This window comes from Coloeus monedula (genome assembly GCF_965178545.1).
Source record: "Coloeus monedula genome assembly, chromosome: 20".
Classification (NCBI taxonomy): domain Eukaryota; kingdom Metazoa; phylum Chordata; class Aves; order Passeriformes; family Corvidae; genus Coloeus; species Coloeus monedula.
The window spans coordinates 8,532,784-8,559,038 of record NC_138800.1 but is presented as its reverse complement, the minus strand read 5'-3'; the positions used below and the strand labels follow the sequence as shown (position 1 = coordinate 8,559,038).

At 41.9% G+C, this 26,255-nt stretch overlaps 1 protein-coding gene across 1 annotated transcript in view; it reads right to left on the bottom strand.

The window, feature by feature from the left end:
• The window catches only part of VMP1 (vacuole membrane protein 1), a 59,136-nt gene that overhangs the window by 16,188 nt on the left and 16,693 nt on the right, over positions 1–26,255 (bottom strand). The window contains exons 7-9 of the mRNA XM_082294858.1: positions 18,369–18,536; positions 14,298–14,429; positions 1,302–1,382 (exon numbers count right to left, since the gene is read on the bottom strand). Of these exons, the coding sequence (XP_082150984.1) occupies positions 1,302–1,382; positions 14,298–14,429; positions 18,369–18,536 (381 nt within the window). The remainder of the gene's footprint in view (positions 1–1,301; positions 1,383–14,297; positions 14,430–18,368; positions 18,537–26,255) is intronic.

Below are 26,255 nucleotides of genomic sequence, written 5' to 3'. Positions count from 1 at the left end.
CGTGGGGGCACAGCCAAATGCAAGGAGCACACATGGGGGGCTGCCTTGGTTCCCCTGCCTCACCCAGAGGTGCCATGCAAAGGGACAGCTCTGCATCCCTGCTTTTGCAACGCCTCTGGAACCTTTCCCCTCTCCCTTTCTCCTGCAGTTCTTGTGTGAGCACATTTACAAACCCTCAGCCGTGCCCTGGTGGCTCCTCATCCCTCCCCCAGCCCAGCTGGAGCTCAGGGCCCGAGCAAGGCCTGTGCAGCAAAGCGGGGAAGAAGTTAAGCAAATGTTTAAATATTACTGAGCAGGAACTCCAGGGTGTTTACAGCCACCTCTCTTCCTCCTGCTCTCCATTTCTCCACCTTGCCCAGTCACTCATCCCTGCCACCTCCAAGCCGTGGGGGTGACACAGGAATAGGGAATGGGGCAGGGATGTCTCCCAGGACACTGAGTCAGAGCAGGGAGCAGCACCCTGAGAGCTCCCCAGCCGGGAGGATTTAAGGAGCAGCTCGCAGGCTACGACTCCACTCTAAACATGAAGACATTTCAAAGGATTAGTGAGCAGGAGCTTTATGTCAGCAACTCCAATCAGATTAATTCTCCCCAGCTAACACAGGTTACCTACATTTGAGCAAGCAGTTGGCTGTGTCATCTTTACAGTTTAGGAAACCAAGAGATGCTGGGCAAGTGTGGAGTGAAAACCTCAGCAGCTGGGTAATGCCGTGGTTATTCCAGAAAAATGGGATTGGGGGGGTCCCACAGTTCCCCTCCTCACTGCAATCACATCCCACAGTTCGTGTGTGGGATGAAGAACAAGGCACACCATTCCTCCCAGTTCCAGAGAGAGATTTAAACCTCCAATATTTTTTTTATTCTGAAAGAAGAGCATTATCCTACTCAAAAACTAAAACAGCATCACTGGAGATGCTCCTTTCACCTCTTGATTAAAAAGGCCACAAGCAGTTTGTAGCTCCACAGCCATGACTGAAATTTGTTTCCTTGTTCTGCCCTCTCTGGTTCCTAAGGACCCAAAGAGCAGATTTGGGAGGATTGCAATGGATGGACACCCTAACCAGGATTTTTGCAGGTGGTTTTCCACTCTCCAGTCCATGCACACCTCTGGATTTGAAGATGTCAAGAATGCCAGATACAATACATGAACACCTAAAGAAACCATAACACAATTCCAGCAGATTTTGTTTCCCTGAGCACCCCAGAGATCACAGAAACTGCAAACAAAAATGAATCCCATGGCAGTACATCCAAGCTGCAGCTTGTGCCCATAAATCCCCCTGTTCCTGGGAAAAACTCACCGAGGCACAGGCCAGGATCCCAAAGAACCCAACCTTCTGCACCAGGTTCTGCACAGCCAGCTTAGCCCGGGAAGCAAAGTCCTGCAAACAGGAAAACAAAGGTGTTAATGAGGAAAACCCCACACAAACAGAGCTCAGAAAGTGTGTGATTTCCAGGATTTCCTAGCTAGCAATTGGGAGAAATTTTAAACCAAAAAGGCCAGTTTGAAACCCTAAGTTTAGAGGGACAATCATGGTGCTCAGGGTGGAAATCTGCCCACCCACAGCCACTGAGTTTTGTTTTTCCAAACCCTGTGAGTGGCACTAAGCTCCCACTGCTATGGAAACAGGTTTTCCAGTATTTATTCCCCCATATCTTTGGAATGCCTGTGCTGCTTATACCTTATTCCTTAAACAAGCAGAGGGAATGAATTCCTTCAGTGCCATTTCCAGTGTTAAAAAGGTACTTTTTGAGAACAGAAAGAGCACAACAATCCCATTATATCCTTAGTTCTGTTCTCCCAAACCCATGATCTCAATCAAAACAGCCAATTCCAGGTACTGCCTACAACAGACTTGTAAAATTCATTAAAATCCATCAAGTTAAGCCCAAATGACTTTAAAAGCAGGGAAGGTGCAGCCCCTGTGACTGGAGCTGTTCTGTACAAAGCTGCCTCCTTTTATTTTGTGATCAGACCTTACTCCTGAGTCCCAACATTTGCCAAACACCCAGGAAACCCTTTAAAAAGCAAAAATAAAGATTCTCACATGCAGTTTGTTTGAATGTGAGAAGTGAATTTACAGGAGATTAAATTATTTTGAAGCAAAACTGTCCAGAGAAATAAAAGCAAGGTCAGTGCTCCCTGCTCAGGCTTGGCCACAACAGTTACAGAAAGCTGGGAATCCTTGGGAATAGCAAACATTAAAAAATAATTATTCATTCCTTTTTAAAAACCTACAAATAAGCAATAAAATTCTGATTTTCCAGGAGAAATGCAATACATTACACAAGGAAATGACTTTAATCAATAATTAATGATAGTCTAAATTCCACCCTTTACTACTGAATTGTAGAATTTAGACTATCATTAATTCTTGATTAAAGCAACTGCAGTGTAATCCAGAAAAATCACATTTATGCTATTTTAACTTTGTTAAAGTTCTGTTGAAACTTTAAATACTAAACACCAATACAAGAAAATGACAATTATTTGACAATGTTCTTGCATATTATTAAAATTTTGAGTTGTAGAATTGACAAAATTTTCTATGGTAGATTAAAAAATAATAGATCTGTGATAATATTTTTTTTTTTAAAAAACCCACCTTTTTTAAACCCCTTTTTCAAGTAGTAACTTTTCTCTATTACTGTGCTTTCAAACAGTTAAATTCTCAATTCAAAAATTAAAAAACCCCCCAAAAAAAACTACTTTAGTCAGAATAATTTTGTTTATTGTGTTTAATGTCTGGCAAAATAACTCACATTAAAATTGAAAGAAAAATGCCAAAGAAATGAGATTTCCTAAATCTTACAGTGGGACATTTTTAACCACAGGGGAGTATTAAAACCCTCTAGAATATTCTTTAAGGGTGAATTTGCACATTTTGACCAGGAGTTACACCTCGGGATCGTGATTACAAAATGGAAGAGATCAAATATTCACTCTTTTAATGAAAATTTTTCCTGCTCTTTTCCCATTGAACTCGTAGGATCCCCACAGAACACGAGGGATTAAACCTGCTCCCAGCGAGGCTGACACCAAACCCTTGAGCTCATTCTGATAGGAAACAATCTGGAAAGTAAAATTAATTTTTTCATGGTGGTTTTTTTTTCATTAAAAGAGCGAATTTTGCCATAAATTGTTATAAACAACAAAACATGACAATTTACAGACGACCAAGCCCAAAAATCTTGCGACATCCAGGGCAGTTCCTGCTCCAACTGCAATTCCCTTGTGGTTATTTCCAAGGAAACAGAACCCAAAAAGGGGATCCCAGATCCCTGACATGGGGACCCTCAGGATTTGGGATGGGCTGCCAAGGATGGAGGGAATAAAATACCTAGGATTTTCCCCAAGGAAAACAACAGCTCTCCCAATTCTCCAGCCAAACACACAAGTGAAAATCACTCCTCAGGATTTCTTTACCAATTAATTTAACACCAAAAAATGCTAAACCAGATTTTGTCCTTGGGAAAGGTGTCCTGAAATAGTTCCTTCCTCAGGGATTTCTGGAACAGTGTGACCAGGACATTTTCAGTTCCTATTTTCTCCCCCATTTCCCAAAGCTCACGGGGTTGGAGCAATATTTTCACTTTTAAAAGCCAATAAATATTTTTTCTTGCAGCTCCATAAATCTCAGGGCAAAGAATCTTTAAAATAAAACACTCCAAGACAATTATTCAAATGGCTCCATGATTTATTTGCATGGAAGTTGTTTCTATTCTGATTTTAATTTATTCCCCCATTATCTTTTACTGTGTTGCTAATGCACTGTTGTATTCATTTTCACAAGCTGGAATTGCAAATAAACTCTCTAGCAAATGACCTTTAAATTAATACTTGCAGCACAGCTGCTTTAATAAAATATATTATTATAATTAGATATAAATTGTATTAACTTAGGGTAAGCACAGTGCACCATTTTAAACCACATTTCTTAAAAAGAACCAGCTTCCCTCACCCACATTTCTCAACTGCTGCAAAATTCAAGGCTGCCTTGAAACTAATATTGCCCCTCCAGCTAAAAACATATAAAACATTACAAAACTAATGATGAAAGTCTTTTTAAAAAGTGTAACAAGTTTGCCTTAAAAAAAAAAAAAACCCAAACTGAAACCAATGTTGGAGCAATTTTTCTCACCTTATTAATGAATAACTTAAAAAAATAAAGTTATTACTCAGCTTGTTTCTTTGTTAAGTTTTGGTTTTACATTGTCTATCACAAAGTACTTCATGGAAAGCACAATTTTAAGTTCTAAAAATTTCACTCAAAAACTTGTCATTTGTTTTCCTTTCTTCAAATTTTCTAAATAAGCCAAAAGGCAAATTAAAGATTTTTTAACCTATTTTCTATGATCTTAGGTAATCACAGCTATGAATAATTTGCAGGGTAACAAACCTACCAGGGCTGCAACAAAACTATGAATTCCAGCCTCAACATTTACTCTGTGAAAACAAGTTCAGAACTATTTCTCTTTGGTTCCTTCCTTAAATTTTGTTTGACAAATCTGCGACATCTGCAACAATAAAAAAGCCTTAAAAGTTTCATTTCTCCGAGAATACAATCCCCAGTTTCACAACTTTTACCTATTTCACAACTGATTTTTTTTTCTTTTCTAAAGCCTGCATGGGGAAGAATCTTTCCTCTGTTTTTTTAAGCATTTGAAATGAAAGAAAATAACTTTCTGCTTTAAAAAATAATATTATTTATATATATATATATATGAAAAAAGACAAAAGTTCAGCTACTTACAGGCAAACCATTTTCCCCCCAAATTAAAGTTTCTAGACTGGACTGGCCTCTCAGCTAACTGTGATTCATTCTTTATAACATTTCAGGATGCTTTAGCTCACTGTGTCCCTTTCAAAGATGATTGAGTTTTTGGGGTTTGGAAATAGATTTCCTGTGAGTGCCACAGCGCAGGCAGAGGAAGGTTAAATGATTAAACATGACTTCATTGGGTTAATCATCAGATCCCAAGAACTGGGCTGGGAACAAGAGGCACGGAAAGGTCAGGGATGATTCCCCAGGCCCAGCTGGCAGCTCGGGGGGAATTGTCCTGGATCTGCTCAGCCTCAGGAAAAAGGAAATTTTCATCATTTGATTGACCCCAGTGGCTCCATAGGACAAAAAAACCCTCCCAAAGCTCCACACCTAAAGGGGTGGTAAAGAGAATTTACAGTGTTCTTCCTTTGTGGAGCAGCTCTGTGTAAATATGGACTTTTTACCCCTGGAAAAGTCCTTCCTGAAAGAAAGAATGGACAACCTTGTCTAAATTACAAGGCTTTGTCCCATCCCTCTGTTTTATTTTGTTTCCCTTTATAATTCAATCTCTCTTCTTCTTTCACTGTAAAGTTGGTGAGCTCCTCTGAAGGTGAGGGAAGAACAAGCAGCTCACCAGATTTAACTAACAAGCTCAAGGAAAACAAAATAATTTTAGTAAATAAGTTTTCCTCTTTTCCCTCTGAAATTAATTTCAATTAATTGTTCCCATTGAAACTGTGAAACCTCTTTTTTCTCTGCAAGAGCAGAGCTGGTTGATGGATCCACAGGAGTAGTTGGAGGTATCCAAGGAGCTCTGAATAATCAGAGTTGGACTGAATTCCACAGAGAAAACCTGTAATGCTTCTGCAGATCTGTTCTCTGAAGCCTGCACAGATTATGCAATGTGACAGTTCATTTTCTAACAGCTGCAATCAGATTTTTAGGAGCACTGAGAAACCCATGGCTCCCATCACATCCCAGCTCAATCTCTGAAAAACACAATCCAATTCCAGGGATTTGAGGCCTGGAAAACCTTATCTTCTCTCCCATTTCTTTTCTGCTGTAAACACCTCGAGCACTTTACAAATACATTGATAATACTGGCAGATTTAACACAAGGATGAGCATTGTTTCTATTATTGTTATAATAAAAAAGTTTAATTATCCAGATAATCATCTCAAGAGGAGAACATTTTTCCCCCCAAAGACTGAAGACTGCATATGAAGCTACCATTTAGATCACCAAAATTATAGATTTCTTAACATTTAAAGAGCTGCCTACAAAGACAGTGCCCCCCTTTATGTAAAACTCCGAGTTATGGTAGAAATGAGCTGCACAGTGTTTTGTTTCTTCTGGCTTTCTGTTACAACACAATGGAATCAAACACAACTTATGGGAGAATGACCATTTGTGGCCAGGCAATGGATTCCAGGATTTCAGAGGACTGGGAAGAATTATTAACTCCTTGGAATAATGCACTGACTGCAGAGGAGCAGTTGTGAAGGAGTCAGAGAGGTACCTAAGGCTGGGAGGTCACAACACATCCCTGCAAACTGTTCATCACTCACTGACCAAAAATGATCTCATGAGTGAATTACAAGCAGGAATATTGTGACAGTAGCTCATGGATCTTTGTTCCAGCTTTCTCCAAGATACTTCCAGTTAAATGCAAACAAGGGGCAAACTAAAAGGAGATATTTCCATCTTGATGCCTGGAGAGCAGAGGGTGTGAGGGGTAAGGTTTAAACCTCCTTATCACTCAAAAATATGGGAAAGAAAGGTCCTGTCTGGGAAATCAGACCCCCAAAGAGGAAGATGGAAAAAGTTTTCAAGGATTACTGAAAGCAGTGAAGGGATGGCAGCAGAACTAAGCAAGTACTAAGTTTGATGAAAGAAAGGGATTTACACACAACAGGCATAGGACAGACATTCCAGATTCTAAGTAAGTTTCACTTCATGAGAAGTCTGGGTTTTCTGAGGCATTAAATTCTGGAAAAGGAATTGGGTAATCATGGAAAAGCTGCAAGAGAAAAAGATGTCAATGTTGAACATGAAAACAGTTTTAAAAGGACAAGATGAAGGCAACCAAACAGCAATAAAACAGCCTTGGCTTCTCCAAAGAACTGTGGAAAGAAGAGAGCAGCACCCACAAAGTCTCATTAAATAGACTGTGCTGTAGATCTGAGGGCTTGAAACTGGTAAGACTTCAATATTCAGAATATTTGTAGGCAAGGATGAACATACAGTAGGTATTATAGACAAATCACAAATCAACAAGAAATTAAATCTACAGGTGGATTTTTCTACTACATTCTACATTCTGAGGATGAGAATGCTGGACACAGATTGTGAGGGATTTATTTCCACATCTGTTTGTCTTCAAATTCCTGAGGTTGGTTGCATGTTAAGGTTAAGGGGTGATGCTGCAATCCAGAGACAATCAGGAGGATGATCATCTTTGGGACTTTGTAAACTCAGACATGAGTAACTAACGTTAGTTCTTGGGTCAGAAAAGCTGCAGTTTTTCTATAGAAAATACAATGAAACCCATTGTCCTCCTAGCAGATTTTAAAAGTGATGTTAGAAAAGACAGACAAAAGAAGCCACGGAGTCATGTGAGGAGCTGAAACCTTTGCAAGTCCTGTGGGAGCAGAGACAACAGAGTGAAGTGTCCATTCCAACAGCAGCCATGGCTTTCTCTGGTCATTTAATTTTAGCCTGTCTTGGAGTAAAAGTGTGAAACTTCCACTTTATGGTAAATAAGATCTCCCCATGAACAGGAACAGGAATGAAGTCAACCAGCTCTAGATCAGTCCATTAGTTCCAGTAGGAACTTCCAGGTATTTTCTTCGTTTCATTAATCATCTGTATCATGGCAGGAACTTTTTATTTCCATCCCCCTTCTCCAGGGAAGAACCAGCAAATGCTTCTTTACAACAAACCCCATCTCAGGAGCTTTAATTTCAAGATTTCAGCCTGTTACAATCCAACACAACACCCAGGCTCAGCAGGGAAATGCCAATAGGAACGTGGATTATAGAGCTCAGTGAGCTCTGTAACTCAAATTTAATGCCAGCTTTTTCCACAACTAGAACTGAAACCCTCAGACTTCTATATAAAAAGTCCTTTTGCTTCACACACTGTATGAATAAAGAAATTTTGTAAAGAACGAGACACAATTAAAGGAAATAGCCTAAAGGAAGAGGAAGGAGCGTGTCCTTTCGGCCTTATCAGATCTGTCCTGCAGAGCTGTAGCCCCTTTAACCACATTCCCTGCCACCTCTGCTCCTCAGAGCAGCGACGTGTCCACTTTGAGACTCTGCAGCTTTCCAGCCCTGCACAAAAACATGAAATGAAACGATTTCTTTCCTTGCTGAACAACCACTTTCTATTCACATCTCGCAGGAGACCTGGCAGAGCAGTTCCTGCAACCCATTTTCAGGGAAGGGAGCTGTCAGTGGGAATGTCACCAGCACTGGAGGAGATTTCCCAGGGAGGTCGTACATCTCCAGGACCAGCCCAGACAATGCCCTGAGGAACCTGAGCTGGACTAGAAAAGAAAAAGTTGGACTAAGAACTGCCTCAGGTCCCTTTCAAGGTGACTTTTTCTGTGATTCCATGACAAGATACTACAGCCACAGGCAGGGAGAGGAGTGGAGTAAAGGGACATCCCAGCACTCCCCCAAACCCCACTGCAGCTGCTCATTTATCTCAAAGCTACAACTGCCATCAGTTATTGTGGCCACAGCTCTGCCAATTCCAGGACATTGTCAATTTTTTAAAAAATCCATTCTAAAGCATCAAGCCCTATTTTGAGGCAGTTTAAGATCCGGACATTGTAAGGAAGGAATTTTTGATAACCAGTCATGAAAATTTACATTTTCAATCTCTGACAAACCTGAGAACTCAAAGCCATCAGCTGAAAAAAATACTGTTTCTCCACACGGGACTTAGACATAAGTTAAGGATTAAAATAGAATTGAAGTGAGGAACTTCTGACAAAGCCTTTAGCACACACAAGTCTTCCCTCTCAGCCCAGATGTGCAACCTCACCCCTGTTCTCCCTGGAAGGGACAGAGGTTCCCAGACAGCTCAGAGAAGTGGTCTGCATACCAGACTCTTGTACAACACAGATATTTAAACAGTGTCTGGAGCAGGGGGAAAAAAAAGCAGCCATTTTCTTGATTGTGATACTATAAGTAATTTCTATCAGTTATTGAAGGTTGTCCTTAAAAAAATATTTAAAGCAGCTTTTCTGACCCAGCTTTTGATCATTTATTGGTCTTTCTCAGAATGCTGAGGAGTGAAATATCAAGTATTTAGGGCCAAATTTTCCCCTTAGAAACTTATGTTGAGCATTCCCAACACGCAGAGAACAGGGCACGCAAATCCAAGGGCAGAATCCAACCCTCTGCTTCTCCACAACTCCTGTGTAAATGCAGCTTCCAGCATTTCCAGGACACATGGTGACATTATTTCTCATTTCTGTTGCAAAGTGAGAAATTTGTTACTGAGAAAATCCTTCTGACCTAATACTGAGCGAAAATGTTGCAAAGTAACCCAGGTTTCCTCACTGCCGGGGTGATTTCTGATTTATGTACTTACACACTAAACATTAAAATAATTTTTTAGGGAACAGATACAAAAAGCCCTTCAAAACAGAACTCAAAAAGTCATCTCCAGTCACCATTAGTAATTAGTGCAGTGCTCTGTGCTATTTCTTCCTTATCTGTGAGCAGGTGTGCAAATGAATAGAACAATGTGGGCACGTTCTCCTGCCAGTGCCCAAAGAAATCCAACCAGGAGGAGGTTTACACATTCCTTACTCACAGCTCTTATTGTCTACCCTCTGCCTGTTTTAACTCTTTGCTACCTCTTTTCTCAGCAAGTGCTCAAGATCAAGTTCCCTTATTTAAAGCTGTCATCGACTCATTCCAAAACGTATTTTAAACTCGGTAATTTTGGAGAAGAGTTCAAAACTGAGCTGTTATTCAGAGTATCCACTGCTCATTATTTTGTCTGTGAAAACACACTGTCACTTTGCCACCTCACTCCCCAGTGCTTGTGGGGAGTTTCTGAAGTGCAGCTTCAAGGTTTGATCAGTTCTGAATTTCTATTTAATTAAAGGCCACCCTAAAAGAGGGGAAGAACCCTCCCCTACAGCTATTAACAAATACAGGCATCAAAGTCGAGGAATGCAGGGTGTGAGGAGCAGCCTCCTGGTGACCACCCACAGCAGCAACCTCCTCGTGCAGCACAATTAATAAAGAAAGGAAGCCGATGAGGAAAGGGGGTGATTGGAAGAGTGAGCAAGAGGAAGGATGAGTGGAGTTTGATGTTCAGTTTAAACAAGTGATTTCTGGGAAAGCAAAAAAAAAAAGGGGAAAAAGAAGAAGTCAAGGTTTCCCAGTTATTGTACGTGACCCTTCCACTTCCATTTTTATGATAAATGCTTTATAAAACCTGCTTGTGGTCTCCTTTAACTTCTTTTTTCTTCTACCAAGTACCCTTAAACGCTGTTGATTAAACAAGCCAGCAGCCTTTTCAAGCAGGAACTTATCAGATAGGAGCTGTTAATTTAATCACGGGAGAGATCCGTTTATAATTTGGCCATCTTTAACGCTGCTAATTAAGTGAGATTTCACTTATTAGTTGAGCCTAATCATTCCCCGTGAGTGAAGTCAGTGTCGTGTCAGAACACAGCGCTGGCTTCTCCGGGGTGTGGCACGGACTTTGTTCTGCTCCTGCACAGAGCAACCCCACGTGAAGATGTGGAAAAAGCAACCCAGGGTTTTTCAAAACGCTGGGAAGATGGGATTAGCATGTGTGTGACTGTCACCATCACAGAATCCATGGGTTTAACCCCTTGCAGCCCTCGGGGAGCAGGAAGTGGCTCGGTGGAACTCCTGACGCAACCAATGCCAGGCGGTTGCAGCTCAGTTTAATATGAACCCTCTCGAGTCCACGTTGACAAATTCTTTAACAAGCCCTGTGGTTACAGGGAAGCTGGTTTCAGTCTGAGTCACTCCTGTTCAAACAGTTTACTGGAAATGGAGGGGAGGGGGAATTTTCAGAGAAGTCATGTGATGGCCAGACAAACCACAACCAGTAAAGGTTCAGTGGAGGCAAAAACAGGTCCCAGCAACAACTGACAGCCAGTGTGCAGATAGCACTCGATCATTTCCAAACCAGTCCTGCTACATCTCGGCATTTCTATGCATTTAACCCTTCTCCAAGCCTGTATTCCTCCCGAGGCAGGACACAGCTTGGAAAGTAAACAAACAGCAGTGGCTGATAGTAACATAGGCAACTAGAAAATATTTTTACATGGAAATTTGGCTGCGGCAAGGCTGCACAGAAGCAAAGCCCCGATGTGTAAATCATTAGTTCTTACAGAAATGCCACTTAATGAAGCCAAACACTTACAGCCATTAAGGATTAGATATGCAAAGATATCAGTACTTTCCCCTCCTAGCAAGGAGTACCAGGATACAGCAATGCCCACGCACTGTCACTGAGCACCTTGAGGGAAGCTGGCACCAAAAGCTGCTTTTTCACTCCTCAGCTTGAAGTGTTTCAGCATGACAGAGAACCGAGAAAAATCACCAACCAGTAACTATTAAACTGGCAAAAAGAGAGTCCCTGCTCATGTGTGTGGGGACACAAAACTGCACGAAGTGTCTGTGACTGTGTCATTACCAAAGTGCTGCCCCAGCGCTGAGCAGTGGATTCACTTCCCCTAATTGAGAGGTTGCTTTGAACGGCTGCACTGGAGATACTCCCTGTGGCTAAAAGGGGAGCTCTGATAAAAATACTCCTTCACTCTGGAATTCGACTGGAAGAGAGCTAACAGCAGCTGAGATCCCGGTGGGTTTTAAACACTGCCTTAAGTATGAACAAATCCCAGCGAGCTGCTCTGTCTGGGGCGTGCTGGGCTCTGCCTTGTGGCAGCTCTGGGGACAAAGAGCCCGGAGTGAAAACCACCCCCCTTCTGCAGGGCACGGCCACGAGGCAGCTCTGACACTCCCTGCACGGAACTGGGACTCGCTGGTGAGCACACAAAGGGACACAGGAAGAAGAAGTGAGTGTTCCTTTAAAATAAGGGGCTTTTTCTCAAGTGTGCTAATGGAAAGTACAGGACAGACACATCGGCTGCAGGTTAATGAGCTCTCTCAAAAGCCAGCACAAGGAGACAGGTCACTCAGATGTGAGATTCAGGACAGAAAATCCATCAATAGACTCTTTAAAGTAAATGGCGTTTTACTCTGTGTAACTCTGAATGGAGCATTAAACCTTTATGCTGTTTAATCCTCTTAGGCCACCTTTTTTTTAAGTGCCCAGCCAGCAAGCATATTCCCCCTCACAGATCCTTCAGGCTGGATGCTGTAGCCATGATCTATTCACACCAGAGAAGATGCTCATCTGTTTCTCCAAATTACCATTGTTTTTGAGGAACAGCAGCAACGAGCTCTCTGAGCAACACACACGCAGCAAAAACGTCAGAGCAGCTGGCTCTGCCTCGTAGGCAAAGAGCAGCTCAGCTGTTCTTCAAAATCCAACACCCATTCCCAAGCCTTTCCAAAAGGCTGGATGTAACGAGGCCTTTATACTGAAGGAAGGCTCCTGTCACCTGACATCAAACATTTGCAGCATCCCCGAGGCACAGGACACTTGTCACAGCCCCCGTGTGAGGTGTCAAACTCGGGAGAGTGGGAGAAAGCTGATGGAGGTAATAACAATTGTTAATGAGCAATTCAAAAATAGACATCACTACTGCTCATGAATACAAATTACAGGGCAAAGAGTGATAAGATATGCTGGAGACTGGGATTTACAGAGGTCATAGGAAAGGCAGGCCTGTCTCCCACAGACATCCAGAGAAAACATGATTGAAGCCAAAAGCAAAAAGGAAGTCACATTAGCAAATGGAAAAAACTGAACTGTCAGTTTTATGAGCACAATACAATTTAATCAGATTGTCAAAGCCTCATGTTAAAAGAGTTTATAGAAACCAAACCACAAGTGGAGTTTAAAACACTTCTTTTTTTTTTGCTGGCCATCCATCCACCAAACAACACGCTTCAATCCAAATTCAATTGCCAAGAAAATAAAATCAAAAGTACTGGTAAATAACACCATCAGTTTTCTTCATTAATTCCACAAGGCCATTTGTTCACTCCGGGCAGTCAATACAGCTATAGTTTGGCCTGGCCTGACAAAATGCTCTCTAGCAAAAATTTTCTTCCCAAGAATCTCACTGTGCGTTCTGGAAACCATCTCTGGCTGCTCCCACAACTGTACACACATATAATTTGCTGGGAGAGTTTCAGTAAACACAGATACTGAAGTCATGTATTGCACTGGTTTCGTTGTTGGTTTTTTTACCACAACTTGATTTTCATACAGTTAGGGGATTACTTTGCACAGCAAAGATTGATGAGAGAGTAAAGAACAAAGCAGATTCTTTCTTCCCCCTGCTGCATCTTTAAAAAAACAGAAGAATTTACTATTTATAATAGCAGAAAAACCCTTTGGAACCTTCTAGTAGGGGGAGGCTCTCAGGAAACACAGGGTTTACTGTTAGAATTACTAGATTGCATTCAGTATTTCCAGACTAACCACTTTCATGGAAAAGCTTCATCCATGTTTTTGAAGGAGGAAAAAAAAAAGTATGTATTTATCTCCAGAAAATACCCTGGCAGAGGAGTTTAAAGACATCAGTGCATGGTAAATAGCATCTGCTGGTTTTTAACAGCAGTCTCATGACCAGTTTCAACTTAGTGGCAGACAAAACAGGATAAGAAGGAAAAATACAGAGGGAAAAATTCAGTGGCAAGCAGCACGAGGAAAAAATGCTTAATTTCTTCTAGAACACTATCAGTAACTTGTGACCAGGATGCAAACTCCTGACCTGAAGGAAAAATTATCCACAGTAGTACCAGACTGATGTGCAGCATCAATTGCAAAATGTGCTCTGTTTAACCCCTTGAGAAAATAAATGACAAGAGCAACAAAAAGGCACTTGGAGCAGTTTTGCTGCATTTCCACATCAGGAAAAACATTTCCTCAGGCTGATGAATGGGTCACACACTGGCCCCTGAGGGTGTCAGTGGCACAGCAGGCAAATGTCATCTGAAAGGGATGAGCTGAGGCTGGAAATAATCTCTGGCCCAGGGAGGCTTTAAATGCAGCCAGAACCACCAGGATTATGGAACAGCAGCTCCTCTACCCCTGTTTTCCCAGCCCAGTGTCTCCCTACCTTTATTGTGCTGTTCTTGGAAATCTAAATAATTGCAGTACTTGTAGCAAATACTTGGCTGCACTATTTCATCTGCTCCAACAAGCTGCATTCTTGTCCTCCCATCACCACGGGTATCTACCCAGTGTAGGATCTTTTTCCATCCCCGGGAAGTCCCCTGTGAACTCACACCAACTGATTTTTTGGCCCCTTCTCGTTTAATTGGAATGGTTATTTACTCCTTAGTTGTTCTGTGTTTTATTAATTCTGTTGTTTTGCACGCAGTCCTTACTTGTGCAGTCTCTGCGTGTTCCAGCATCTCCTCGAATTCCTGGTACTCCTCATCATCAGGTTCAGCACCAGAGAGCCGGGCTGCCCTCGCCATAAAATACGGGGGCAGCTCTCCAATGGCTGTACCAGCACCCTGGGAAAAGAACAATCCTGATTTATTTTCCTGTTTATTCCCAAACACAAAACATGTGACACGCACAAATCCCGTGGACATTCTCCGAGCCGACGAGACCAGCTGTTTGGAGCAGTTTGCTTTCATCCACCAGGTCAAAATTCCCATCATTTCCAACAGAATGCTGTCCCCTTTGAATCCCTATTTCCCTTTCTTTCCCTGTGCAGGGGAAAGCCTGGGGGGGGTTGCAGGGTCGGGCAGACAGGACCTGTGCATCGCTGGGGCCCCGTGGAGCGGCGCGTGGAGGAGCCGTGGGAGGCTGGAGCTGGTGGCCCTGCTGTCCCACACATCCCTATCCCACACATCCTGAGTCAGCACTGCTGTGTCTCACCCCACCACATGATGCCAGACACATTCCCCAGCATGTGACAGCCCCTGATCCCGAGGGGCCTTCAGAATAATCCAGGAGCTCCTCCCCGGTGCTATCCCAGAGTTTGCTTGTTCAGTCATGAGACTCTGGGCAAGAGTTTGTTAGAAAACAGGCTCGGGTTTTACTACAACAAGGAAAAAAAAGGTAAAGCAAAGCCTGAGCTCGAGTTTCCCCTCTCCTTCAGCTGGGATAACTGGAGCCAACCCCAGATGAAAGGAGGGCTGCTTTCTCACCGCAGGAAAATTATATTTGTTTTCTCAGGACATCAAATGACTCATTTCAGTCTTGTGGGTAAAGGCAACTTTAGCTTAACCAAGAGAAAAAAGAGAGACAGCTAAGATTGAACATATGGATAAACAGAGGCTAATGGAACAGGAACTTGGAATTAACTCAGGATGGTTTAAATTTAGGGCAGGTAAGAGACAATAGCTGAGCACTGTACGGGAATGTGCTCCCTGCAGATGGCTTTTCTCTCCCAGGGTCAGCAGTGAGTAACAAATGCTTTTCTCCTCCTTTGAAGCAATGTGAAAGCTTTTCAATTTCCTTTGTTCCTGCTCTATACACAGCTGCAAGCAAGAATTCCAGCTGCTGTGGATATTCCAAATCAACAGGTTGTGGTTTTAAATACCACCGAAGTTACCCAAGCTGTTAAATTCTCAGTTTAAGCATCCAAAGTGCACGGCCTCCAATGTTTATGCCCTTGTTTTCCACAGAAGAAAAAATTTAAACGACTGCAACAAGCTGAACTCCATTAATCTGCATATTTCTGACACAAGGGGAAGATAAGCCTGAAAACAGTAGCAACAACACTTCAGAAAAATTAACTTGAGGTTATGTTCTCAGGGTGATGCAAGAAGAAAAAGTCACATTGCTGCTCCAGGCTCTGCCAATTTGCTTTGGCTTCGTTCTGTGAACTGAGGAAGAGGGTTGCATGTGTGTACTGGACATGAACTTTCTTTAAATTGGTTAAGTCACATGCTCATTATTACAAAACATTTCAGAAGTGCAACAAAAATCATATGATTTCATGTCTGCTGCAGATAGGTTCCTTAAGTGCAATTAAGGGCTCCAAACCAGTAACTATTGAACTGCTTTTTGTAACATTAGCTCTTTTCACCACTTAACTCTGAATGCCAGTTTTACATGGAGATTCCTTAGACTAACAACAAACTGGAAAGGCAAATGCTAATCAAAATTCTTTTACACAAATACATTCAGAAAAGGAAACTGGGAAATTACTCCGCTAGAAAGAGTCTTTCAAACAGATTTGATCCTGCTCAGGACACAGGCCGCCTGTTCTGCTAATCCCGAGCAATTAAACATTTTTATTCTTTCCCCTTATTTCTTGTAAAAAACCCAAAAGGCTGCAACACATTAAAAATATAGGGCACTATTGAATTCCTTGTCCCCATGGGATGGGAGGCTGTGAAAACTGGCATTCACCTACGAGATTGTTTCTGAGCCCTTCTGCAGGCCAGGGCTGCTGGAGCCAACTTTTACAGGGATTGAAAAAAGCATCATTTTCATTCCACCTAATAATTCCTTGGGCACAGGGATATTTAATCCTTGTAACACTCATTATCAGCAGGAATGGCCATCACAGACATGCCGGGGACTAGTAATGATTTTAATCTCTGGCTGAAGTTGGCTGCTGATGGTTTGGTGACCTGAATGAAACCCCTTGTGCAGGTAAATCCTCACATTTCACCCCACAGGATGCTCAGCCTGGGCACTCACAGCTCTGCAAAGTCATGCTGGGATGATTTGCAAAAATCAGCCTTTTCACTTTCTGGAAGTCACCATTATCTTTGCTAAGTGGACATTTAGTTTCAGAGTGACAGAAGCAAAAATAAGTCTCTTTAACAGCTTCCATAAGAAGTGAGCTGGAATTAGGACAAAAGAAACACGCTGGAAGAAGGAGCAGCAATTGCCAACTTGATTTGGCTTACAGGAAATTAGCAAGCAATGTTTATGTACTCATGAAACATTCCAAGAAAGCATAACATTACATTAGACACCACTGGTAGACAGAGGATGCTCCCAAGGGAAAACCCAGAGGAGACAGAGTTCAGTGCAAAGGTAGCTGACAGGGAATTTGAAGAAGGGGGGGAAGGGTGAAAAAGTGGGATACAAATGTTCCTATTCCCTCGTCCTTCCTCTAATCTAATCCAAGGAACACAGCTCAGACCACGAAGGCACTGCCTGTTCTCCCTCATGGCTGCTCTGGAGGACACGAGATTCCAGAGGCTGCAACTCTGTTCATTCATTCCTAAACTTAATTCTTCTCATAGCTCAGTTTTTAAATGCTGCAGATGAAGCAAGAGATGTTTACCCTCAGCTGCATTTTTATTTTCTAGCCCTAGAAACTTAGCTATAAATGCCATTTTTATTGCTTGTCTCCATTAAACAGATTTCAGCAGAGGAAGAAAATAAAGAGAAATCTTATATATAATTATAGTCTTGTAAGTATTTGTATGTTTAGCTACTTATTGAGCATTCAGGCAAATCTGGCTTCTCATTAGGTGTGAAATTTAAGGTGTACTTTGCTTTTTGACAGGGCTGTGAGTCCACTTTTCTGTTACTGTTTTGACTTTAGTCTGTAAATTCACATAACCTAACTGGAATTTTTTTAACTAACACAACTGCTTACATTAAAAAAATTGTAGTGACCAATTACCTGATAAATTAAAGAACACCAGGGCAGGCATCAGATACTGTTTTTAGAATTTTTTTTCTCTGCATTTCAATTGGACAACCAAGAATTTAGTAATTAAGTCATCAGCTAAGACAGGAAGTCAGCAGCAAAATAAAGTTAATTTGGCATGTAGTTCACAGCAGATGCATCTGTGTAAACTGCAATTCCAAATGATCTACATGTAATGAAAAAAACCAGCCTAGCTGACCAAAATCCTCTAAAAATTAAACTTCTACAAGAAGCTGCAGAGAAAAAAAAAGAAGAAAACGGAAAGGAAGTTCCAATGGCAGCGTTTCCTAAGACCCTGATTCACTTAAACAGGAAAAGCAGGACAGCTTTTAAGTGAAACGTGGAAACAGGCAGAGAAACAGAAATAAAATATGTAAAATTGTGCAAAATAACACTTTTTTATTGAATCCAATTCACTGATGCAGCCCAGAACAAGCTGTGAGACGAGGGCCTGAGTGCTGCAGATGAGGAACTGCAGCTTCACTTGTGTTACAGCCTAAAATTTTTGAAATTATTTCTTGCTTAGACCTGAGAGCTGCCAGATCATCTGGGGTACAGACACCCTGCCTAAAATTTGCCTTTTACATCAACAGCCTTCAAGTTTTCTGCTGGCATTTAGCAAACAGCACTGCAGCTGATAAAAGATATCCTATTAAAAAGCATTAAAATTATCAGGGCTAAAAGGTTCACCAGGAAAGCAACTTTTCACATTACCTTGGGCAGTGTAAACCATCATTATTTTGCTCATTCAGGAATTTTTGTCTATTGCTGGCCACAGAAATTAAATACATCAATGGAAATTGCTGGTTTTCTAAACAAGCCTTACCCACATGCAGGCCTCCAGCCTGACTTTTGAGATGATTGCCCACAAGGAGATGGAGCCTTCAGTTGTCTCCTCATCAGGGCAGATAATTTGATCCGGGTAAGGAGGCTCAGGGAAATTCACAGAGTTACATTCATAGGCAGCAAGAGTGACTGATGCTATGTGTGGACCCTGAAAAAAAAAAAACCAAAGAAATTTCAATTGCATTTTATGTTAGAATAAACGTTCAAGTTAGCCTCCCCCAACTGTCCCTAGGCTAAAACTTAGTGCTTCTCACTTTGGCCACTGATAATGTGATTTATGTAAAATACTTGTTTGTTGGCTTTTTTTTTTTTAGACTATCTGAATTGCAATGCTGAGCCACTAATGTACTTTAAAAAAATTAAATATTTCTTTTGAGCCACTAAATTGTTAGGGAGCCTTTCAGTTTTTGCCCTGCCACATAGGAGGTTGCCAAGGAAAAAAAAAAAAAGAATCCTTACTTCTTATAAAAACCAGGAGTTTTCAAATATTTTACAATGCTCTCCTTAAGGTATTTATGACCTACAGCTTTATTAGAGGAGGTGTTTTCCCTACTGCTGCTTTTAGAGGATTAGGCATTTAAATTATGTATTGATTTTTTTTAATGATTGGGTTTAATGACATCTTGCAGCAGACTTTCTTAACTTCTGTATTTTTCTCCAACAGCCAGTTGTTTAATTTGTGTGTTTTTTCTGAGTAAACAAGAAAATGACCTCACTGCTGTTTGCTAAAAATGGTTTGAAATGTAATTCAAAACCTAAACATTATTTAAATACCATTTAACTGAATTAATTTTAGTCTCCATCTTACATTGAAAGATTTTTTTGGCCAGACCTCCAAATAAAATGAGCATAAAAATCTATTCAAGAAATGAACTGCTGCATAGTTTAAAAACCTGAAAGAATTGCCATTATTTTTAATACAAAAGAATTGAGAAGCAATTCAAACAATCTGAACACCAGACATTGTATCTAAAAAACAATCACTTAACAAAGGTCATGGAAACACTGTCCAGGGAAAAAAGAGGGGAAAAAATAAAAATTACTACATTAAACTGAGGCCTTTATGTAAAAAACACAGATTTAAATAAATCTAAAAGTTTCATTAAGTGCAGAACAAATTACACAAACCTTAACTTCGGCTATTCATTATTTGATGGGTTTTGACATCGGGCTGGGAAATATTGCCAGCAATTTTCTTCTATGTTTTTATCTGCAATCTTAATTTATTTTCATTTTATTAGAGTGAAAAGGGAGTTTGATACCCCCTCCCAAAAATCAAAGCTAAATTTATTTCTGACCACAGGGAAAGTGTGGCAGACCTGAGCACTGCCCTTCCCTGCACAGGGCTCCCAGAGCTCCCTTTGAAATGCGGGAGCCAGGGACACATCCAGCCCCCAAAAGCTTCATTTGCACATTAAAGGGTGAAATTCCACCGCAGGTCCCACACAAAAGGAGAAGCTCCATCACTCCTGGATTTGCTGGGAAGATGAGGTTCACTCACCAACATCTCACAGCTCTGGACTGAGGCAATTACCTCCCCACTGTAATTTTTCAGTGGCAGTGAATTAAGAAAGTTGAAATAAAATACCAGTTTATATTTTCTGTATGGCAGCTGCAACTACTGTTGTCATATGCAAACAATTCAAAATAAACCCATTCTTCTGGCATGCAGTTGGTAAAGCACAAGCTGCTCTGATAGCAAAAAAAATTCTTGTATTTATTCCTTGTTACTTTACAGGAGACTAATTCCAAGTGCTTGGGTGTATTTTGGATTGCAGAAATACAGAGCCTGTGAGATGATAAATGAGGCACAGTTTCTCTTGAGGAGAAGAAGATTCATTGAAATAAAACTGAAAAAGAGTGGATCTGGAAATTGATACACAAGAGTGATTTTGATATGGAAGGGAGAACAAAGACTGGGAGAATGAACCAATGAGCAATAATTTCTATTATCAATATTTCTACAGGCCCCAGTGGCAATAAACTTCTTGGTACTTGTAGCAAGATCCTCTGTCCACAGCAGCTTCAGAGCTAAATAAATAACATCTCTCTATTTTACTCATCGAGGGCAGATGCAAAGAGAGTTGAAACTTCCCTAAAATTGTAAAGTACATTTATGGCAAACCTGGGAACCTCTTTCTCCACTGCACTCTGAAACCTAGGGAATTTAATCCCATCCCCTGCTTGCCCCTCCCTAGGTCTGACAGCTACCTTGGGACCAAAAAAGAAAGTCTCAAGCCATTATCCTAAAATTAATGGTTTTCACCTGCAGAAATTTGCAGTGAAACTCTCCTGAAAGGCAGATTTGCATGGAGGAAACTCCCCCGTGTTTGAGTTGTAAATGACCATTCCCTCGGCTCCCTTGAGGCTGTCGCCAAGGCAGTGAGATACATGTGGGAATCCAGAGGTGTGGCTTTCACTTCCACAAAATTTGGAATACACACCATAGAACAGAGCAACTACAGCCAGCTGCTTATTTAGAATAGCAAGAGATAAATTTAATCACTACTATCAGTAGTGATAAGCAGCCCCCAGCCCTTGCAGGGCTTCAGGATTTTCTTCCCAAAGTGCACCCAGGGTGGATGAATCGGATCCTAAAATTCCAGGGGAGCACACAAGGACAAAATGCCCAACTGGAGATGTTGCAGGAGCCTCTCCCAGCAGAGCTGCCACACTGAAGTGGCTGAACAACCTCAAAACCCTCCTGTTGAGAGCCCTCCCAGTCTCAACAAATGTCTGCAAAAGCCAAAATTTCACAGGGAGTAGCCAATGGAAAAAAAAAAAAGGCATTTCACAAAACAGCTGCAAACAGCCACCTGAAGCCCACGCCAAGGGAACAGAACTCTCCCAGAGCAATGTAAACAATTCTATAATGGAAAAAAGTCGGAGTGATGGAACCCACAGAAGCCACATTTGAACTGGAATGAGGAGTGAAGCCCAAATGGTTCGTTTAGAGTGATGAAGTGTGGGATGGAACCGGAGCGAGCTGAAGGGAAGCAGAGCAATCCTGCATCCTCCTCCTGTGTCTGGGTGTCCTGTGGGTCACAGGGACACTGTTCCAGGCTTGGCAGGCTCAGAGCAACACCCCCAACATCTGCTTTTGGAGCTTCCCCAAAGCCCTGGTTACCAAGCACCTCCAAACAATGCTTGGCTGAACAGGCCCAGGGCTGCAGAGGGCTGGGAGGAGGAACGGGAGGCTTAGCGGTGGTTCATTTATATTTCATTTGTATTTAGTGATGGTTTAACTCTGAATGGAGCAAGGAACCAGCTTCAAACAGGCTCGAGGTGCCACCTTTGGAAAACCCCTGACTATATACCCAGGAGGATTCATTCTCATCCAGTTTTTTAATCCTCTTCACAAATAACACTCCTCCACCCTCTCCTCCTCCTCCGCATGGGGCCGCAGGAAATACTGAGTGTTTTGCCTCCCTGCAATAGTTCAGTTTGTTTCAACACTTGGGGAAGTCCTCTCAGATGTCCCCCCCTTGACTGTGACTGCAGCTCTACCTTTGAAAAGGGCATTTGCAAAACTGCTTCAAACCCCATCACACCAAATACTAAATCCCGGGCAATTTAGATGTGCTCCTTGCCAAACCAGGAAAAGTTGCTGAAACTCAAGGCATGTAAGATCCTGAACACCAACTGTCTTTCCCTCACCCTCTTCCAATGATTTTTTTTTTTTTTTCCCTTTTAAGCTGCAGGAGGCACTAACAAGGGATAGCAGAGAAGAAATTGAGAAGCATTCTGCTGACTCGGGTGAGAAACATTCGCTTGCCACTGCTGACGACCAGAAGGAGCCTGTGGTCAGGCCGGAATGTGATGTGTTAGAAATATCTGTACAATTTGCAAATCAAACAAGACAAGATTTGGTCATCGAGATGAACTCAACATAAATCTATTTTTTAGCAACAGCAGTTTAGGGGAGATTGGAAATCCCTGCCTGCACAACCCCAGTGTCTCAGAGAAGGTAACTTCGAACTCTTGAACTCACAGGCCTTCAAAGGAGTTTTGTTCCAGTGATTGAAGGCACCCAAGTTGGAATGGCACAGCTAATCCTCAGAAATAAATTACTTAAAATGATGTATTATGAAATTTCTAGAAAGTAAAATCTTTTTATCTATAAATTATGCTTGGAAATTCAACTGTGGAAGTAGAAAGAGACAGCAGCCACATGTAAAAAAAATCATGAGTTAAAAATCCTTAAAAACATGCTGATCTGTATAATTCTTACAGCAGAAAGTCTTTACCATAAGGAAAAGTGACTGAATATCCAATTAAAAATTAATCATATTTTCACATTATTAATCATTCTGAGCACCTGGACTGGGAAGTCTATTAAAGCTCCAAACAATTCCTGTATCGAGTGTTGGTTTCTCACATTCCCCCTTCACAGAACGGCCAGGCTGCTCAAGTGATACAAGAACAACCACATCTAATTTTAACCTTTTATTTTGGGGCAAGATATAATTTTAGACTGGCTTTAATTTAGAAACATTTCTCAAAGAAAAGTGATATGTCTGCCAGCAAGAAAAATATTACCCTGAACTCCTTGCTGAACGTAATGCACTAAAAATCTGTTTTCTTCCATGGATACGCTGCTTTTCATACTGGGTTCAAGACTCAGCCCTTGCACGGGGGTGGGGAACTGTATTTGATGGAGATGAATTGGAAAAACAAAAGCTTGCTTCTCATGGGAAACATCCTGCAAGTGGTGCCCCAGGCCACGACTCATCCCATACTTATCCACGAAGTCATTACACCTCTCCAGAAAGTCACACCACGGTACAGCATCTTTTTTATCTCTGAGAGCGGTGAACAACTACCCACAAAGAGAACTGCTCTGTGATTAAGAGGGAGAAGCTTGGTCTGGAGGTGGCTGGTAAATATGTCCAGTTTGTCTGTCTGTGTTACGAGATTAAAATGTCTCATGATTCTATAACGTCTGGTATGTGGTGCTGGCTGCAAATCAGGGCTGGGGATGGAGGATCCTGTACCTAGAGCATCCTCAAGTGACACAAACATCCATCAAGTGGTCAGGGCTGGGTTTAGAAGACCTTCACAGCATTTGAAGCCACGTATTAATTTTACACTCACATGGCTATGGATAAGATTCTATTCCCACTTCAGCCAAGCCTTGCCCCACAGTGCAGAGCTGATGGAAATTCCAAATGATCGGCCACAAACTCTGAATTTAACTAAACAAGAACCACTGAGGGAGCAGCACGTGGCACCACTGCCTGTGTAAAGGGCCACGGTGCTGCTCTGAGGAGTAACATGAAAAGCAGATGTTTTTTAAGGCTGTGGTCCCCACTACCTTCTATAGAAGCAGACAGACTCATGTCAGGGGAGGGCACAATTGCAAGAATATAAACTGATCCTCTTGTGCTGACAGAAAACAAATAGTAAAATAATAAAATAATCTGTCAGGGTTTTCTCCTTGCCCTTCCCTAGCCGTTCACTCATTTCTGAAGAATAAACCTCAGCATCTATTCAAATTGCTACCAGCAGCTGTGATTGGCTTTAGAATCTCCAATTAGAGATCGGTTTGCACAATTATCGTTATTTCCAACCTGCTCCAGGAAGCAGGACATGAAAGGTATAAAGTTCAGGCTGTGCATAAAGAAAAAAAAAAGTAGAAACTCCAGGGAGCAAATGAGGAGAAAGCACAATGTGCCCTCCCGGCAGAGATCTGACAGAACAAACGTTGAGGAAGTGGAGAGCAGATAATGAAAACAGGGCGTCAGCTTCTAAAAGGTAAAGTCCATCAACCTTCAGGAGGAAGAAAAGGGTGCAGCCATCGTCCCATTAACTCCTCCATTGTCCCATTAACTCCTCCATCACCCCACGGGACTGTTCTTGCACAGTCTGACCTAAGCCAGCAGTGTTGGGTTTACTCTCTGTAGGTGTCTACAGGGATCAGACACAACAACGGGTGCACTTAGAGGGACCAAGACTTCAAATGAACGTTTTTCTCCTTGAAAACACCACTTTCCATCTCAGATTTTTAAAATGCAAGCGAGCCACCAGAAGATTTAAGAAACACACAGATTGCACAACTGATTTAGCAGCAGTGTTCAGTTAACCCAGCAGACCCTCCCAGTTCATCAGTGCATTATTAATATCAGTACTGCAGTTTCAAGCAGAACAGAGCCCAGGTGAGCTGTAAGCAGGAGTTTCTGGTGAGATACTTGCAAAAATGATTTTTAAAAAAGTTTTATGTTGATTCAAGTATTCCAGCTGGAAGAAGTAGTCTAAAGACAGGAAAGAAACAAAGGACACAGTAAGAGACAAAAACGACCCTCACACAAACAGGCTCCATCTCAACTTATTTTAGAATTAATTTCTGCCTTCTGCACCCTCCATGTATTTTTCTTTAAACCCCCTCAGCAATTCAATAGCAGTAATCTGAGCACAGGTATTAGACAGAACCCTTTTTTATTTCCTTTGTTTTAGGCTTGCAAGTTGAGGTGTGAACTGGAGAACAGTGAGGGCTGGAAATGAACACCTCACTTCACAAAAAGAATTCAGCGCTGGGAAGGGGAGCACTGCTACACCCTCCCACCTGACTGAGGCAACTCAGCCTTTGTTTCTCACTTTTTCCTTTACACACAGAACCATCATTTTCTGGGTTACTCACAATAGTTTTGAATGATCTGCGTGGAAAGTGCAAAACCTCTCCTGAAGCTGATAATTACTATGAAAATACTCCTGTATTAGTCACGAGGAAGTAAATGAAGGAAAAAAAAAGAAAAGAGAGTAAGTTGTGTGGGTTTCTAAATTATTCTGTGTACTTCATAAAAGTGGAGTAAGCCTCATTTTTGAGCTTCTCTTTTAAGAAGGACTTAAGTAATTTTTATCATGAGTCCTCTTACAAGCTCAGCTCCTAGAACAAGAAAACTAAAAGGAATTAGGTTTGACTTAAAAAAGCTTTCAGTAGTCCTGACAGGAAACCGTTTATTTGTGTGGGTTTGTTTTTTTAAAATTATTTACACCACCACCATCTTTTTTTTCCAAGATAATGGATTCATTATTGCACAAGTGTCTGGCTTTTAAATCTTCAAATTCTAACCTAAACTAGTTTGGGTAGGGCCAACACAGGACTCATTTCAGCTGCAAACTATGACTGTTTGGGGAGGCCAGAATGTGACCACTGGTGAGGGGAACCAATTCAGAATGAAAGTGAGACGCTGAGCCCTCAAACCCAGACAAACCCAGCCTGGCTCTCTAAGGGTAGCACTGGCAATAAGGGCACTGCCTTTCTGACTCACTTTTCTCTTTAAAGGCACATTTCTGCTCTTTATTTTTGCTGTGCCCTCTTCCACTCTGCTGCCGAGCAGCCCTGTAAGAATTCCTGACAAACCCACATATTCCAGCGTTGAAATATCCGGGCTGGTGTGTGACCTCGGCACAACCATGGCTATTGTACCTCACATTTCCTGTTTGTGCTCGCCCAGGGCCTGGCTACCAGCACAAACCCCCTCAGCAGTTGCCCCCTCGGCTCCAGCAGCAGCAAACAGAATCCACATTTAAGCAACAAAAACACAAACAAATGCAAACAGCCAGAGCTCGCCCTGAGCTTTTGACCGGTGAGGAATTCGGTGCCATTCGTCCCTTCAGGGATTTCCCATCCCCAGGGAGAGGGGACGTTTCCCGCCCTCAACCACTCGTTTTTAAGCCCAGTTTTTTGGCCACATCTTTGACAGTCCGTTTTTCAGAGCTGAAGTGAAACCAAAGCACGAGGCAGAGCATTGGGTGGGGATGGCCACAGTCCAAGATCCCAACCCAGCACTCCACCTACTGTCCCCTGCTCCGGAGCCCTCCGGCATTGCCACCTCATTCATTCATTTTCGGCAGCAAAGATCTCTCA